Raw genomic sequence first — 17,158 nt, 5'->3', positions numbered from 1 at the left:
AACAGCCACTGCTTACGGGAGATTTGGGTTTCACAACTGGAGGTCTGTGAGGGGCGGGGAGCAGGAGTATCCTATGGAGTGGCCAACACCCCCGTATGAGCTCTGGCCCATGAGAATAGCACATGGGTGACACTGGCACATCACAGCCTAGTGAGAGGCCATGCAAGCACTTGTGCAACACTGCCTCTGTTCCCCCTCCGTCTTGGAATGAACCAAGCAAGGCTTAGTCAACACAAGCAGTCGACTTTTGGAAATGTTTTTTCTTCTTTTTTTGGTGGACACAGTTGGGTTTTCAAAATACATTTCATAGCATCACAGGCATTCAGAGGCAAAGAATCTAGAGGGCTACTAACATCAGACACAGGATAACTCGCCCATACCACCCTCACTTTCACAATGAAGTCTAGAGTGGAGATAAAAAAGAATAAAAATAAAACATAAAATAAAAATTAAAACAAACACTCAAATCCCATCAAGTCCCACAAGCCTGTTTACAGTTCAAATATGAGGTTTCACATTACAGTACCCTGTCTTGTCTACAGGCTTGGCAGACCACCAACAGCTCGGAACAGGTTGTTCTCTATAGGTCAAGGGTCAGGTGACACATTCTGGAATCATCTACAGAGCGACGGCTGGTCTGCTTGCAGCTCAAATGGAGTCAATTGTACACTAGTGATCTACGGAGTAAGAGTATGATTGGAGTAGTTCTTCAGCATCCGAACGCCAGCGAGTGGCAGCGGGAGGTACATTATTGATTAAATATGCATTTACAATCCAGGTGTGCCTGTCCGTCGTCCATCGCAGGGCACACTCGTCAGGTAGCTTCCATCAAAATCCTAATATTACAAAATTTCAGAATTTGACAAAGAACTGGTATTAACAATAGAATGGGGCAAAAACACCACCTGCATGCGACTGGCCTTTTTTTGTGCATAATGAGTTGGAACAAAAATCTAAACATTACTTTTTTTTTTGCCCCACCCCTCCCCACGTTTCCATCATGATGAACTGTGACCGCTGTTCAGTTAAACGCAGCAAATATTGTTATAAATAAAAACAGTGTCTGTCCAGCTGGTCCCAGAACATGCAGTGTGTTTGTCTGTCCGCGTATCACCAGGTCTCGGATAAAAGGTCAGGTGACGTTTCATTAGTCTCAGCGAGCGTCTACAACCCACTGTTATGACTCCCACGGCTTTTGACAAAACATCCTTCAAATGGAGAGAGAGAAAGAACAACAGAAAAAACGACGACCACACATAAGAGCTACATCAAATCAAACAATTCAGTGTTGTGTTTCATAAACTGAGCTAAAAATTCAAAGTGCTTAACATTAGTAAGGGTGGAGAGAGAGAGAGAGAGAGAGAGAGAGAGAGAGAGAGAGAGAGCAGGTTTTCAGTAGTCAGATTTCTGGTTGACCAAAGGCATGTCTGTTGACTGTTTGGACATTAGAGAGAGTTAAGGTCTCAGGCTCGTATAGGGAGGGCATTACAGAAAATAAAAAGAAACACAGAGAGGACGAAAGAGAGAGTGAGCACCAAGCGCTCCCAGTGAAAATTAAAGTGCATCCCTGGACCTACGCCCCCCACCCCTCCTTCAGGACAACACCCCCCCCCCCCCCCCCATCCCAACCCCCCCTTCCCCAAAACATGACAACCTGAGAATCCATGGACATCCCAGCATTCCAGAGGAAGAGGAGGCTCCCGGAGAGAGAGAGAGCGAGAGAGCTAGAGACAGAGTGATGTTTGATTGACATTGAGCAGGGGACAGGTCGAGAGAATCAGGGACAAACACAATGAAGAAGTCTTCATGAAGCGACCTTCCCCTCTTTTTTTGACCTTCACACAGGCTTAGCTCAATCCAGTCCAATCCAGTCCAGACACATTGCAGTCCTTGAAGCTTGGGTTTTTGTAGCGGACATACCACAGGGAATACGAGGACTCGGGAGCTAACACACAGGAATCGTTTTTTTTTCTTTCTCCATGTCAAGTTCAGTGGTTAGTCTGGTGGCCGGCCCTTGGTGGACGGTGATTGGACTCGTTTCTTTGATGGAGTCGTTGAGCCATCCACAGAGAGACAGAGAAGAGACACCTTCTGACCAAAGGCTTTCAGCAGGTCGTGTTTCTTTTGTTTACTTATTTATCGATTTTGTTTGTTTATTTTTGTTCTTCGTCCAAGACACTTGACTTTTCTGGTGGTGAGGGCTCGTGTTTACGGAATGGATGCGAGGGAACGGAGCTCGGACACTGTCCTAAGTGCTTCACACATCCCTAAGTGAAGATTCAGTGTGTGTGTGTATGTATGTGTGCGCATGTGCACGGGTGTGTATATGTGTGTGTGTGTGTGTGTGTTTGTGTTGTGTGTGTGTGCGTGTGTGTGTGTGTGTGTGTGTGGCAGGGTGGGGTGGTGGTGGGTGATAAGGAAAGACTTCATTTCAAATGAAAACTCATGGGTCTAGGGCACTAGCGCCCCAGATGGCCTCTACGAGCCTCCAGAACAGAGCAGCACTTTAGTAGCGCCTCCTGCTCTGACAGAGAGCTCCGCTCCAGCCCAACCCAGCAGCACTGCCACTGCCGTCCCAACTAGCGTCGCATCAGTCAGAGATCAGGAGATCAGCGTGGACGTGAGCAGCTATGTCTCTCTCATTCCAATAGTGTACAGCACTTTTTGAAGCGTAGAGTTTTACTATGTGCAATGTGCGTATGACTACAATCATACACTAACTCCCAACAACAGTAGTTAAGACCATAACGACACTGCTCTCCGTCTTACACACACAGAACATGCGTCTGAGCAAAGGAACATTAGCGTGTGGCTGGCAGGACCATGTACAGTGTCTAAGGGTGTGTGTGTGTGTGTGTGTTTTGGCATGTATGTATTTTTGTTCATGAGAGCAATCTGAATGTGGCTGTAAGTGCAGCTTCCAGGCATTAAATGCCCAAGAGCTTGAGTGCTAATAGAATGTGTGTGTGTGTGTGTGTGTTTGTGTGTGTATGAATGTGAGAGTGTGTGTGTGTGTGTGTGTGTGTGTGTGTGTGTGTGTGTGTGTGTGTGAATGTAAGAGTGTATGTGTTTGTGTGCCTGTTTGTGTGTGTGTGTGTATATGTGCAAATGTATGTTTGTGTGTGTGCGTGTGTATGTGTGTACACGTGTATTTCTGAATGTGTGTGAATGTGTGTGAATGTGTGTGTGTGTGTGTGTGTGTGTGTGTTTCTCACAGCGTCTGTGGCTCGGCCGGGGCCGGGTGGGGGCTCTGCGGGGGCGAGTGCGGAGGAGACTGCAGCAGGGGCATGTAGTGGTGCGCCGGAGGGCCACAAGGTGGCGCCGCGGAGGGCGACGGGGGCAGGCCGCAGGGCACCATGGGCCCCGGGGGGCCGAAGGGGCCCGTGGGGGAGTCGGCCGCCGGCTGGTTGTAGAAGAAGAACGCGCACTGGTGGATGAAGTTCTCGATGATTGTCTGGTAGGTGCGCGTGGCGGTCAGCGCGTCCATGGTGGTGAAGTCGGGACGCATCAGCGTGGGCCAGAAACAGATGGCCAGGTTCTCACTGGTCATCAGGTTCACACGGTTCCACTGACTCACCCTGAGAGATGAGAGAGAGGGAGGGAGAGAGAGAGAGAGAGAGAGAGAGAGAGAGGGAGGGAGAGAGAGAGAGGGAGAGGGAGGGAGAGAGAGAGAGGGAGAGAGAGGGAGAGGGAGAGAGAGAGAGGGATGGAGAGAGAGAGAGAGAGGGAGGGAGGGAGAGAGAGAGAGGGAGGGAGGGAGGGAGAGAGAGAAAGGGAGGGAGAGAGCATGGAAGACAGAGGAGGAGAGAGGGAGAGAAAGAGAAAGGGATGGCAATAGAAGTGGGTGATGGAGAGAAGCAGAGGGGAGAGAGAAAAGGGACAGATGGAAATAGAGGGAGTGAGAGGGGTGGGAAAGGATGGAGAGAGAGATAAAGGACAGAGGGGGAAGAGGAAAGAGAGAAGGAGAGCACATAAGACATGAAGTGAAAGAGTAAGATGGACGCCAACTCAATGGGCTGGAGAGGATACTCCTAGGATTGGTTTATAGTTAAAGCCCACAGCCTATCACTGCACCTAAAGATAATAAGACATATACCGATGGTAGTGGCTGATGTTTATTTCTTATTTTTTACAACGAATATGTTTGTTTTCCTGCCACTAAAGGGTATGATTAACAACAAAAATGTGGTTTATCGGACAACTAGTATGCAGCTCAAAGCACACTATATTAGCTATATTAGCCCAACAGTGTGTGTGTGTGTGTGTGTGTGTGTGTGTGTGTGTGAAGAGAGTGGGTCTCACTTGTTTAAGTGGCTCATGACGTGTCTGAAGACGTCGTAGTTCTCCCGTGGAAACCTCCTCAACACATCCTTCATGGTGTGCAGCCGCTGCTCTCGGTCGTTGATCTCTGCACATTCAAGAGAGAGGGAAGGAGAGAGAGAGAGAGAGAGAGAGAGAGAGAGAGAGAGAGAGAAGAGAGAGAGAGAGAGAGAGGGAGAGAGAGAGAGAGAGAGAGAGAGAGAGAGAGAGAGAGATGGGAGCAGAGAACAAAACGCACATCTTTTATTTTCGAGGAACACAATGTAGTTCTTTTACCTTTAAAAAACAGCTTCAAATTCATTCTGATGCTCCAGTGACTCACGCCTGGGATGCTTGATACTGCACTATGCAATGTTTGTTGATCAGGTAGCATATTGCACTATGCAATGTTTGTTGATCAGGTAGGATCATGATCCTTTTGCCAAGTTTATAACTAACTGGGTGCTGTCTTAGCACTACAAGTCATTGTATATTGACACCTAGAGATATATGCTATTTCTTCCATTGTGTTCCTTTAACACATTTTTTTTTTTTGGTTTTCCAAGACGGACCAGTAGTCCAGCTGGTGAATATCCATAGGAAGTGTTATCTCACCCTCTGTGCATTACCACACTGTCACAACGTTTCTGAAGTTTCATCTAACTTTTCACAAGCCATCTCCTGACTGAGAAGAACACTATGGCCTGTGATATGACTCCTAACATACTTGACCTTAAACTGATATTTTTATCCAAAGCAACTTACAGATCACTATGGTCTGTAATATGACTGACTTCCAACACAGCAATGATGCTATCTTACATAGGACTAGTAGTTTGCCAAGTGGTCGGCCTTCTACAGACTTGGAAGCCATATGCTGTGGCTGTAGTGAACTCTTCACTTGTCTTTCGTCGACTAGTACCAGATGATCCGGACCCGAATTTGTCCTGTTGCCCAAGTTGGACAGACTCAGGAAAAGTGACCCTAATTCAGCCCTCAGGGCCAAACAGCAACCAGCAGAGCATAAGACGCAGGAACAGACTGTGTGTGTGTGTGTGTGTGTGTGTGTGTGTGTGTGTGTGTGTGTGAGAGAGAGAGGGAGAGAGAGGGAGAGAGAGAGAGAGAGAGATTTTTTTCTGCAGTGCTACTCGCCATGCTGAGATTCCTGGAGCATTCTGTGCTACAGGCAGATGGCCAAAGTTAATAGTGTCGTAGAGTGAGACAGTGGAGAGATTAGGGGAAAAAAAACGCGTCTACAATTCTCAATTAGCCCACTCATAAAAGCAAACACCAGACACACAGAAGATGAGAGTGAAACGCAAATGTCGCAGTATGTTGTTATTTTTTTACTACGTCAACATGCTTTCTATAGGGAGCAGGAGCCACTAGAAGCTTCTCGGAGCCATCTGGCCAATTAGTCCCTCTCTAGCATGTGCTGATGTATATTTATCATGCAGGGAAAGTCGACGATCTGCTTTCATCCTAACATTAGAGCCGCGTAAGGCACATGGTACATACAGTATGTCAGATCCTGCGCAACAGACACTGCACCTTTCAACAGAGCTCATGCATTATCACAGATGCATATGCTGTTGAAAGACAGGTTTATTTTCATGCATATGCTTCTGTGAGACTATTGTCCAAATAACTACAAATATCTGTGACTTCCGATTCCACTAGAAAACCGTGATTTAGTAGTGAAGCTACTGGAACATGATACCAGCGACGTACAGAACAACAGGCCGACCAAAGTTCAGTAACCAGGTGACACACACACGCACACGTGCAGACGTGCACACACGCACATACACACGCACACACACACACACAGACACACACACACACACACACACACACACACACACACACACACACACACACACACACACACACACACACACACACACACACACACACACACACACACACACACACACACACACACACACACACACACACACACACACACACACACACACACACACACACACTGTGGCGGTGAGAGCAGAGGGCAGCGCTTACTGAAGGCTTCCACCAGCTCCGTCTGTAGGCTGTAGGGGAGCAGAGGATCCGGCAGCTCAGAGAAGAAGGCCTTCAGCGCTCCGGCCACCGTGTTCACAGTGAAGTCCTTCTCCACCAGGTCCAGACCGTGATCTAGCGGAACAGGGAGGAGAAGAGGGAGACATGAGCGTGTGTTCCATCTGCAGTGATGTGAGCAAATTACCTAATCTCATAAATTAGTCACCTATAGTGAATGTGACCGACTACAAGCTATACAGTATATATATATTAGTCACCTATAGTGAATGTGACCGACTACAAGCTATACAGTATATATATATTAGTCACCTATAGTGAATGTGACCGACTACAAGCTATATATATTAGTCACCTATAGTGAATGTGACCGACTACAAGCTATATATAAGCATGTAAGTAACAATTTTGTAAGGTTCTAAGTGTGTGTGTTTTTCTTGTATCTGATGACGCAAGATGACGGATGACGTGTTATATCAAGTGTGTGGGTGGCCATTTACTGTAATTGAGATTGAGAATGTGTGACAGCGTCAGTAATGACCACTAGAGTTGGGCGATGTAAAGCGTTTAGCGTGCTTGCAGGAGTAAAGAAAAAGCGCTATATAAATGCAGTCCATTCACCATTTACTACCTCGTCTAGCGTGCCCAGGCAGTTATAGTGAACGCTCATTGCTGCAGTAAACGCTTCACGAATGGAACAGTTCAATTGTGCGCCTGTAGTAGTAGCCTGGGCCAGGTAATCCAGGGGGAAAAAAAAGGACTACCCGAAGTTCAATGTGAGTAAAAAAAAAATAATAATAACCTTGAAAAAGGCCAAACGGCCCGAAACGTTGGTGTCAATAAATTTGAGATTGAGAACCGAGTGTGCGGCAACATAATCTTTTCTCTATAAAAAAAAAAATAATAACAACAATCCGTTCCCACCATAGGGCCAGGTCAGCACTGAGGAGGTGGTCGGAGCTGCTTCCTCACCTTGTTCAAACTGCCTCTGCATGCCCTCCATCTCGGCCTTGTTCCCGCTCACCCGGTAGAGGCCCTCTGTGGTCAGGCCTGGGAGTGAAGGACACGGCAGAGGAGAGCACATGTCACATCGCATGTAAACAAGCGCGCTAGATTTGCACCAAGGACAAACACCGCGTCGCTGCACAATCAGAGAACCTAGTGGACAGATCTGTGTGACTGGCACCGTGACTGAAAACAGGATTGCTACTGAGAGAGGTGTATTCATGAGTGTGCGCAAAACTGCATTGCCAACTAAGCACTTACCGGCACGGAAATGTAGTCTAAAATGCACAGTATGTCTGAGTTATAACTCAATCATGATTACATTGCATGTTAAATGCAATGTACTGTTATCACTGTTCTTCTTATTATTATTATCGGGATAATTATTCTTCTTCCGACCAATAATAACACTAAAACCACTGAACCGTTTGACGTCATTCAAACACTCCTACAGAGGTCTTGTAACGGAGATTAGTCCAATATATTTTTCACATTTGTGAACTTTATACTTGTAGAGATATTTACGATAAAAGATTTTAAAATTCCCATAGAGTTAACGTTGAGACGCGTTGGCGGCAAAGATTAATTGTTACGTCAGTGATCAGCTGTCAGTAGGCCTAATCAAGGATCTGAAGTAGCCTATGCCTAATATCACAGCTGCGCTAAACCTGAATGTTATCGGCTTGTCCTAGGCTAACCGGTTAGCTCTGGGTAACGTTATAGCCTACTGTATTTAGCTAACGACAATCAGTACGCCAGTTGCACATTTAAGCATTCTTCTGTCGTTTCTACAGAAGGCTACAAGCTCATTTCTAATAGCTTACTATGAAAACATTAGGCTACAACACTAGAAGCAATCTGACGCTGAAATAGCCTACAGTCCACACCTGCCGTGAAACCTGAACGTCTAGGTTGCATTGCAACCATTGGAAACGTAAACTATCTGTCACACACTGGGCCTACCCGATGGACCGCACAAGTCCACACTGCCCCAGCTTGCGGTTCGGAATACCCTGTTTGTTGTAGACTAGGCTACCGTGTCGCGCCTCCATTACAGTGTAGCCTAAATCCAACACATTATGTCAATATTTAAATCCACAAAGCTTGCAGCCAGTTAACGTTGATTGTAATTTGTAGCACAGAATGCAGTCTTGCCAATTATCCAGCGATACCAACAAACAGTCTCACGGGCGTCTGTCAAGCTTTTACATGATCACAGCCCATCTCTATAACGAACATAGCTAAACGTAAGGACAACGAATTCTTACCATATGGTCAAGTTATCCACAGTAGGCCTAGGTCCACTTATTTCCGTCATGCATTCTTCTGGATATGAGCTAGTGTAGCCTAAAGCTTGCCATATTCTTCTATCTATCAGGTCTGACTAAATTAAAAGTTCCAGAAACACTTTGTAGGCTTAGGCTTTACCCTTACAAACCGTAATCAGCATTTTCTGGCATCCATCTAAAACAATAATGTTTTAGCTCAAAATAACGTTTAATTCTCGTCGCAAATCAAAATTCCAGCTCTAGCGGTTTTGTACACGCAGCCTACAATTTAACACTCTCACTAACGTTAACGTTGTTGATATTTCCTTAATCTCCCAGTAAAGTGACCAGTCTAACAATTTGGCTCAGTAGCCTAATCTTGATGAGATTGATTCAATCTTTACTATTTCTTACGACAAATTAGTGTGTTTGGTGGAACACTTTGGTGCATATTTAACTTGAACATTGAAACTGCACATAGGTGAACTTCAGTAGGCTACTAAACAAAGTGTCAGCGCTTGCAACTCTTGTTTGAACATGGCAACTTAATTTCAGTCCTTTAGTGTCATATTGTCTTTTTAACTAATACAATGCTTACACAGCAACCTGTTTGCATTTACATGCAATGGTAATTCCTTCCATGGAATTACATTTTCTAGTTGTATATTGAATTTATTTCTAACCAAGAATGATATGCATGAATACTCCATAACAGTCTGTCCTTTCAGGCCAATAAATTCCTACAAATATCTGCACACATCAAACTCCTTGTACTGTAATTATTTTTAGCATATTTGATCAGATATTTGGAGAGAGACTGTGCTGTAATCTACAACACATTTTGCCACATGAAGAGAACAGTGTGTAAAAATTAGACAGAGGTCCTGTGCGGAGATGAAACAAAACACCTTGAAAGTCCCACGCCCAAGGCAGGGCAGAACAATGTGACAAATCAAGCACAATACAAAGGAAACGTGATTTGGCTCTTTTGCTCCCTCTCACACTCTTGCATAAACACACAACACACACACACACACACACACACACACACACACACACACGCGCACACACACATATATACACACAGTTTTTCACTTTCATTTGTTTCATTTGCACTCGATTGAGTGTGAAAAAAGTCTCCGAGACAATGTACTATTGAAAAATGTACACCCTGTTTCAGGAAAACCTGAGCCCTTGGGTGTGACTGCTGGCTCGACATCAGAATCGACCTCTCGGACCTTGCACGGTTTACAGGACGTGAACTGAGTGTGCCTCGATCAGATAACGCCTGAACAACCTCCTCTGGGGAGGAAGAGTATGTTTCCCCACAACACCCTTCAAATTCTGATAAGATTACTGTGTAATCTCATGCCTGGCTTTTTCCCACTCCGAGCCACGCCAACAATTAACAACAATGGCTACATAAACACCAGGGAAATGCCACTCTGGCACTGAATGTGATCAACATCTGCAAAGTCAATTCAAAGTCAATGGCAAAATGTACTGACAGATACTCTTATAAGAGGAAGATGATTGCTGTATTGAGTAAAACAGTAGGAATGACTCACCTGTTGCCTCAATGTACCGGATACATTTGTCAATGAACAGTGGTATAGGCCTGTCAGGGGACACAACATTCACTAAAGGCACCCCAAAGTAGTTGCTCTCGATTGGCTTTGTAATTGACTGCCGAGGCTTTGGTCTTGGTTTCTGCACAGGAACAAAACAAATTAGAGAAATTAGAGAAAGGCAATCAGTTCCACAGTGGCATTTTCATATTACATGACATAATTATGCAATACTGTGATCTTGTGAGACTAGAGAAAACAGTACTGTGAAGGATCTGTAGTAACTACCAACCTTTCCAGGCCTACGCAGGCTTCGTAGGATGTTCCTCTTCTTGGGATCTTCCCCTTCTTCATTGAGTGAATTCTCCGCTTTCAGGGGTCCCACTTCGTCCTCTTTGGTCTTGGGCAGGACACCCAGCTCATCGTCGCTGCCGATGGAGAAGCTGGTCCGGAAGCTGCTGAACTTCCCCAGGCGCTTGGATCGATCACGGTAAAGCCGAGGCTTGACCCCAGCTGCGGAAAGCTTCCGGCGCCGTTCCAAGGAGCTGCTCTCCGCCTCGCTGTCTGAGCCGTTGCCGCCGCCGTTTGAGTGCATCTTGTTGGCGTTCCGTATGGTGATGATCTTGCCCTGTGTGCTATCGTGCGGTACGGAGTAGATGTTCTCCTCGTGGCTCGGACGAGGCTTCGATACGGCATCCATGGGCTCGGCGTAGTCGGAGGGGTCGTAAACCCCCTCTCCGCCGGGCGGCCAGTTCACCGAGGACGTGAGCGAGCGCCGGTGGGTCATCGGGTCCATGTACGGGTTGAAACTTTTCCGCAGGTCAAACGTGACGCTGGGTTTCGGGCGCACTTGGGGAGCCACCTTGTTGTTGAGCTTGCTCTCGAACGTACTGAGGTCCGAGATGACCGAGAACGCGTCGCCCGAGTCCAGATCTGGCATCTTAAAGCCGCCGTGAGAGATCAGTGTGCCATCATGGTAGGGTGGTGAGGCCTCCATATCTTCCTCTGAGTCCATTAGCATGGTGACAGGGCTAGGGGACCCACAGCGGGGGGAGTACACGTTCTCATTGGTGTTGCCCGCTTCAGGAGCGTTCTCGTACATGTGTGTGGCCTCGACCACAGAGCGCTTCTCCATAACCTCCATGAAGAACGGCTGGAGGAGGTCTAACCTATGAAGCCCACCTATAACCCCACCTCCACCTCCACCACACACTATCCTGCTGAAACGCCCCTCGATCTCGTGGGCCAGCTCTTCGCCCTGATTTAGAAGCTCGCGGGCAGATTCGGAGTCGGTCAGCTCCGCCTGGCTCTCTCCCACCGCCAGCAGCTGGACAGGGATAATGTCCTGCACTTCGCACAGGAAGGCACACAGGGTCTCGAGGGAGGCCTTGCGCCGAGCGGAGTACACTGCGACGTAGCCATGCACCAGCTTGGTCTTGCGCATCGAGAAGGTGGCGTGGTAGGACAGGAGCGAGAGCTCGATCGTCTGCCGGTGACCCCCCACCGTCTGCTCAAGGAGCACAGACGTGTCGCTGGCGAGGTTGGAGGTCGGCCTACAGTGCTGCGGCAGCAAGAAAGGCGAGAGGAGCTGGTCGACGTCGTACGGGTCACCACACATTAGGCACATGATGATGCGGAAATCTGCCTCTGGGCTCGGCTCAGGCTGTAGGTCTCTAATGGTAGGAGGCAGTGGAGGCAGAGGAGGGGAATTGCTACGAAAACCTGCACTCCTCCTGCCATCGAGGAGGGTCTTCAACATCTGGTTGATCTGCCGCTCGTTGACGTTGCGCCCGTAAGCTGTGCCAGGAGATGCTGGATCCAAGAAGTTGCATTGAAGTTTTCCCGCGACCTGCTGTCCCTGTGCTACTAGTGTTTGGGCGGTCTCAGCACCGATATCGCCAAATGTGCCAACACCTCTTTTGGTTACCAGCAGAACAGACAAGGGGAGCTGAGATAAGTGGTTATCCCTGCGGCCAAGAGTCGATTCTCGCAATTTGTCAAGACTTTCTACGACATAGGTCAAGGACTCTTTTGAGTTATACAAACACAAGCAGCCATGAGGGGTGAATGTTGATGTGTGGAAAGAGTTAACAGGCAGTCTAACGTTTCCTTCGATGGGTCGCAACACCAGTTCATACATCTTGCCATCTAACACATACCTATCGTCGTTGCTACACATTGCGCGAATCTCATTGGCCATTTCTCTGGCCAGACCATCTTTGCCTAAGATCACTAAATTTATTCTGTCTGCCTTGCTTTCGCTCAGGTGCGTTTTAGCATAAGTTGGATAACGAGCTGGGAAACACGAGGCCAGTGTTTGTTCAATTCTGCTGTCAACACAGTTGGGGCAGCTGGGGCAGGTCTCCTTTGTTGGGTGATAGACAAAATGGATGTGTTTCAACACCAGCGCATCCCTTTCTGCCTGTAGCTTCTGCAAGGCCTTGAAACGCTGCTCCTCTCCAAGAACTTCTTGAATGGCGCCCATCTTCTCTTTGCTTGGTTTCGCATCCACTTCCAGTTCATAGAACAGCTCTGAGTACTCCAGGAGAAGCTCCTGGAAATCCTCTTTCGCCTTATCTATGATCGCCTTTTGATGCCTGTTGTAGATGTCCAGATACTCCGGCTCCTCCAGCCACTGGTAGAAGTCTTCATTCATGATGAAGCTGCGAGCCTCCTCCCAGGGCTTCCCAGGTGTTACGAACGGAGAGGACATCAACTTGGCCTTAAACTCCTTCCGGATTTCTGCCCGCCTGCATTCGTTGCGCAGGTGCTCAAGATGAGCATCAAATATGATCTCGGCAGCTGTCGTGTCCAACACGTCAAATGGTATGCGCTCATCCTCCATGTTGTCGAGGTGCGGTGTGTCTTCCCAGGGTGCATCTTCCAGCACCACAAACCAGTGGTCAAACTCTTTCTTAGATTCCAGAACCTTCTGCACACCCGACCAGCTTAACTGCTCGATTTCGTCCAGCTCGGACACTAAGGAGCTGAGGGCGAGAGGCAAAGTGCTAAGGTATCCTTTGCGGCGTCTCTCTGTATGCTCTTGTTTGAGTCGATGTGTGTGCTGCTGGAAGAGCTTTTTAGCTTTGGCTGTACCTTCCAAAAACACATAATCTTTGTACTCAGGTGATGTTTGCATGCGTCGGCTGATGTTTAGCCATGTTTCATTGTGATTCTTCACGATGTGATTGACTAACCATTCATAACGGTCCTTGGCAGAGGCAATGAGCTGGCTCTGATGCTTAAGTGCCTCAAAATAAGGGATGATCTTGGGTTTACCCTTGCTTTTATCAATGAGCTGGATTAGAGTGAGGAAAGCTAGATCAACATTAACATTAGAACGAGCTGATGTCTCCACAACTGGCAAGTTTTTTTTAGTAATAGCAAAGGTGTGAGAGTCCTTGATGTAGCGTTCAACGCCCTCGTCACATTTCGTCAGAACCAGCACGATGGGCTTTTTCGTTTTTCCCAGGTGGTTGTACAAGTTTGTTACAAACTTCATCTGGTCGTCAAAGTTGCGATTCATCCCGCGGCTCACGTCCACACAGAGCAGGAAGCCGTCAACCTGCAGTTTCCCCTCCGGCATCTGCTTCTGTTCAAAGTCCTGCTCGAGTCCCAGCTGATCGGTGCAAAAATACATGAGTTTCTCAGCAGAGGCGAGCTTGGTGGAGGCAGCTCTCTTGATGTACGGCTGCAGGGCAGTGCTCCGATGCGGCTGGAACGTCTGGTCGTCAATGAACTCTGTCTGCTCCACCACGTGCATCCGGCACTCGGAGCCTTCCTCCAGCACGCGCCCCACCTCGCCCCAGAACAGGAAGTGGTCATTGTTGACGACCCTGCCGCCGAAATCGCTGGTGCTCAGGACAGAGGTGTGGTCCAGGTGGAAGTCGTCCGCGCTGGGACGGACGAATCGGTTGCACAGACAGGACTTGCCCACGCCGCACTGGCCTTTCTCTTTCTCGGTCCCGGACAGACCCACCACCACGAGGGTGTACATGGGGACGCGGGCATCTTGCTTCTTCGCCATCATCATCGTTTGCAGGAACTCATCCTGCCTTGCCCCGAAGCTTGACAATGGAGGACACTATGACGGGCGCCCATACAGTGTTCATACAAGTAGCACTCTAGATCGAGTTACATCGGGCCCAGGCTCGGCCTTGGTCCAGAGGTGGGAGTCTTGACTTAATTCGAGGGCACTGAGGCTGCGTGCTTTTTGCCCATATTCAAGAGGAAATGGAGATGGCAAACGGGACTCACAAGCAGAGCAGACTCGCAGACAGAGGACTAGAGGCCCGGGTTTCACCAAGTGAGAAATTAAATGTCAGTTTGAGAGCTTTCCTCGGTATAATCCATCTCCTTGTGCAGGCAGCACGGGGGTGGTGCAGTCAGGTAGACCTGGCTAGGTCACATCACACCCTGAGGAGGAGAAGAGGAAAAACAAAACAGTCAGGAAATTCCAATCGTTAAAGTTAATGAAAAATTCCAATCCAAGTGTGCCACCAAACTGTGGCACTAAATTAACTGTGGAGTTAAATGAAAAACAATTAAGATAAAGAACTCAGAATTAAGGGATGAATAACAAAACCACGTCATTGTGTGCCTTAACGCCATTAACTGCTTCCATTCGTCATCAAAAAGTGAAGTCATTCCATGAATTTGTAATTGATGACTTAGTAATTAATCATTACAACTAAGTTACACAACCAATAAATGAGATTTACTCAGTGAATGAGAACTGACTTCCCCCTGGGCAAAATGGAAAAGAATAAGACAGCAAGTCCAGGTCTCAGTCCTGAGTAAGAGTAAGCCAATCAGTACTTTGTTAACACACACACACACACACACACACACACACACACAAATCTATATTGAATGGAAACTCGCTCTAAAAAAAACATTCTGCACCTAAGAGTGGGATGTGAACAGGCATGTAATACAATACTCATATGCCTTTCACATAAATACTAAGCGTTGTTCTTATCGAATTTATCTACCTGCGTATCAAATTAATCCACTGTCATGTCTTCGGTCGGACCCAGCTAATATGAAATCAATGGAACAGCCTCCCCTCTGACAAGCAGGCTGTTAGTGTTTTGCTGACCAATAACCATATGTGGTGAGGACAGGCTTTTCCCTGCATGTCCTTCAATATCACTGCAGTGCTTTCAAGATGTTCGCAGTTGACAGTGCACAAGGACAGTGAATGATCAGACAAAACTATTGCTACTCGCTCTTTCTGATCATAATCAAACAACCTGAATGGCCGGAATAGCAAATGAGAGATGCATACTAGTTGTGTTTGTTTTTCTGCATGTAAGGTCTGTTTGTGGCATTTTTTAGCCAATGAGATCCACCCATGGAAGGATAAACTGCTGCTTTGGCCTGAGGTAACAAAATGGGGTGGGTCTATCATCAAGACAATAACAGGGTGATTCTGTAAGTTTTGTCTGATCACATAAGAACATATTTTCTCAGCATTCAATGGCTAAGATTCGGAATGATCACTAATCACTAATGGAGTGTTACAATGTAACAAGATACCAAAGACATACTACAGCTGCATGTTATAGATGAGCAAAAGTCCCCTTTGGATTATGAGCATATTTTCATTGCCATTTTAATAGGCATAGGCATTAATGGCTATGATGTAGATTGTAGAATGACTAAGACTTAGACAGTTATATTGTTATATTGATGTATTCTAAGATTGCATTATAATAATACTTAGACTCTAAGTATTATTATAATGCAAAGACTCTAAGTATTATTATAATGCAATCTTAGAATACATCAATATCATGCATCTGCACAAATTGATCTAAAGTAAGGTCTTTACAGCAAATCATCAGTTAATTATATTCTGCTCACAGTCTTTGAGTGGCAAGTCAAATCAGCACCTTTAGTCAGAAATAATGATGGTTGCCTAATTTGTGCGAGGCTAGGCTATGCCTGAAGGATAAGTTTCGAGGGCCTAATAAATTTGGTGGCACTCAATTCAATCTCATTCAATCTCACCCACGACTAAGGGCCTAGCTAGCAGTTTGAAGCCTATGCAGTGGTGGGTATGCACTAATAGCCGGTAATAACAGGTAGTTATGAGGCTACAACATAACTACCACTGAGACATCAATCTGGGACTGATGTGGTACATTTAGGCTACGGGCCCACTGTAGAAATACTATAATTCTAACGATTAAATTAAGTGTTGAGGGCGAGTGATGCATGGGGTTCGCGTAATTGTGGGGAGGTTATATAAATTACGAATTTGGCACGACTACGGTACCAAACAAGGAATGCAATCCTAGAGGCTATGCCACTACCTAGATATTCGGTATTAATGAATGCACATAGGCTACTGTCGCCTGGTCTCGTGGAGGAACAATTGTAGCGTAGCTTCTTACATCCTAGGCTACTGCACGGCCTTGTGACGCAAAATAGCTGGGTTGTCTAATGTATTATAACATTTCAAGGAAGAATGGACAAAGACCATTTTTGCAAGAGCGAGTAGGCCTATGCCGACACAGACCAACAAAACCTATGCCGCTACGATGCCCACACTTGCCCAGACGAATGCTGCTGTTGTGTCAGGGCGACCAAAACATACAAAGGAGTCATTAGATGAACGCTGCAAAAGCGCGATCCTCACAAGGCCTTACAACAGAATAGGGCTTGGCAGATCCCAGTTCCAAACTGCACAATTCTCACTGGCGTTTAGCCTAAGCCAATGTGACCGCCTATAATTCCGATTATGTTTATCATAAACAGACTCCCATGTAACCTATAGTCTTGCGGCAAAGGGGGCTTGTTTCATTTATGCGACAGCTAATTGTGTGGTCCGTGTACCGCTATTATTCACACAGTTACGAAGCAGCATAGAAAAACTGAATACATACCATTGCATTCACCCTTTCCTCCAATCTCCCCTTTTAGGACTGTGGTGACGGCATTTTCTGCCGGTATGAACGTTTTCTGGTAAAATCG

General features: G+C 46.7%; 1 protein-coding gene across 1 annotated transcript; it reads right to left on the bottom strand.

Annotated features, from left to right (window-relative positions):
* Window positions 1–1,661: 1,661 nt before the first annotated feature.
* LOC134079884 (rho GTPase-activating protein 35-like) lies at window positions 1,662–17,158 on the bottom strand. The gene is made up of 7 exons (XM_062536001.1): window positions 17,071–17,158; window positions 10,470–14,593; window positions 10,178–10,319; window positions 7,309–7,386; window positions 6,322–6,453; window positions 4,303–4,408; window positions 1,662–3,578 (listed from the first exon to the last, which is right to left on the bottom strand). Exons 2-7 carry the CDS (start codon window positions 14,208–14,210, stop codon window positions 3,212–3,214), a joined length of 4,566 nt encoding a protein of 1,521 aa, XP_062391985.1. The 5' UTR covers window positions 14,211–14,593; window positions 17,071–17,158; the 3' UTR covers window positions 1,662–3,211.

The sequence above is a fragment of the Sardina pilchardus genome, chromosome 5 (genome assembly GCF_963854185.1).
Source record: "Sardina pilchardus chromosome 5, fSarPil1.1, whole genome shotgun sequence".
NCBI classification, from domain to species: Eukaryota; Metazoa; Chordata; class Actinopteri; order Clupeiformes; family Clupeidae; genus Sardina; species Sardina pilchardus.
This window is presented reverse-complemented; position numbering and strand designations above follow the sequence as displayed.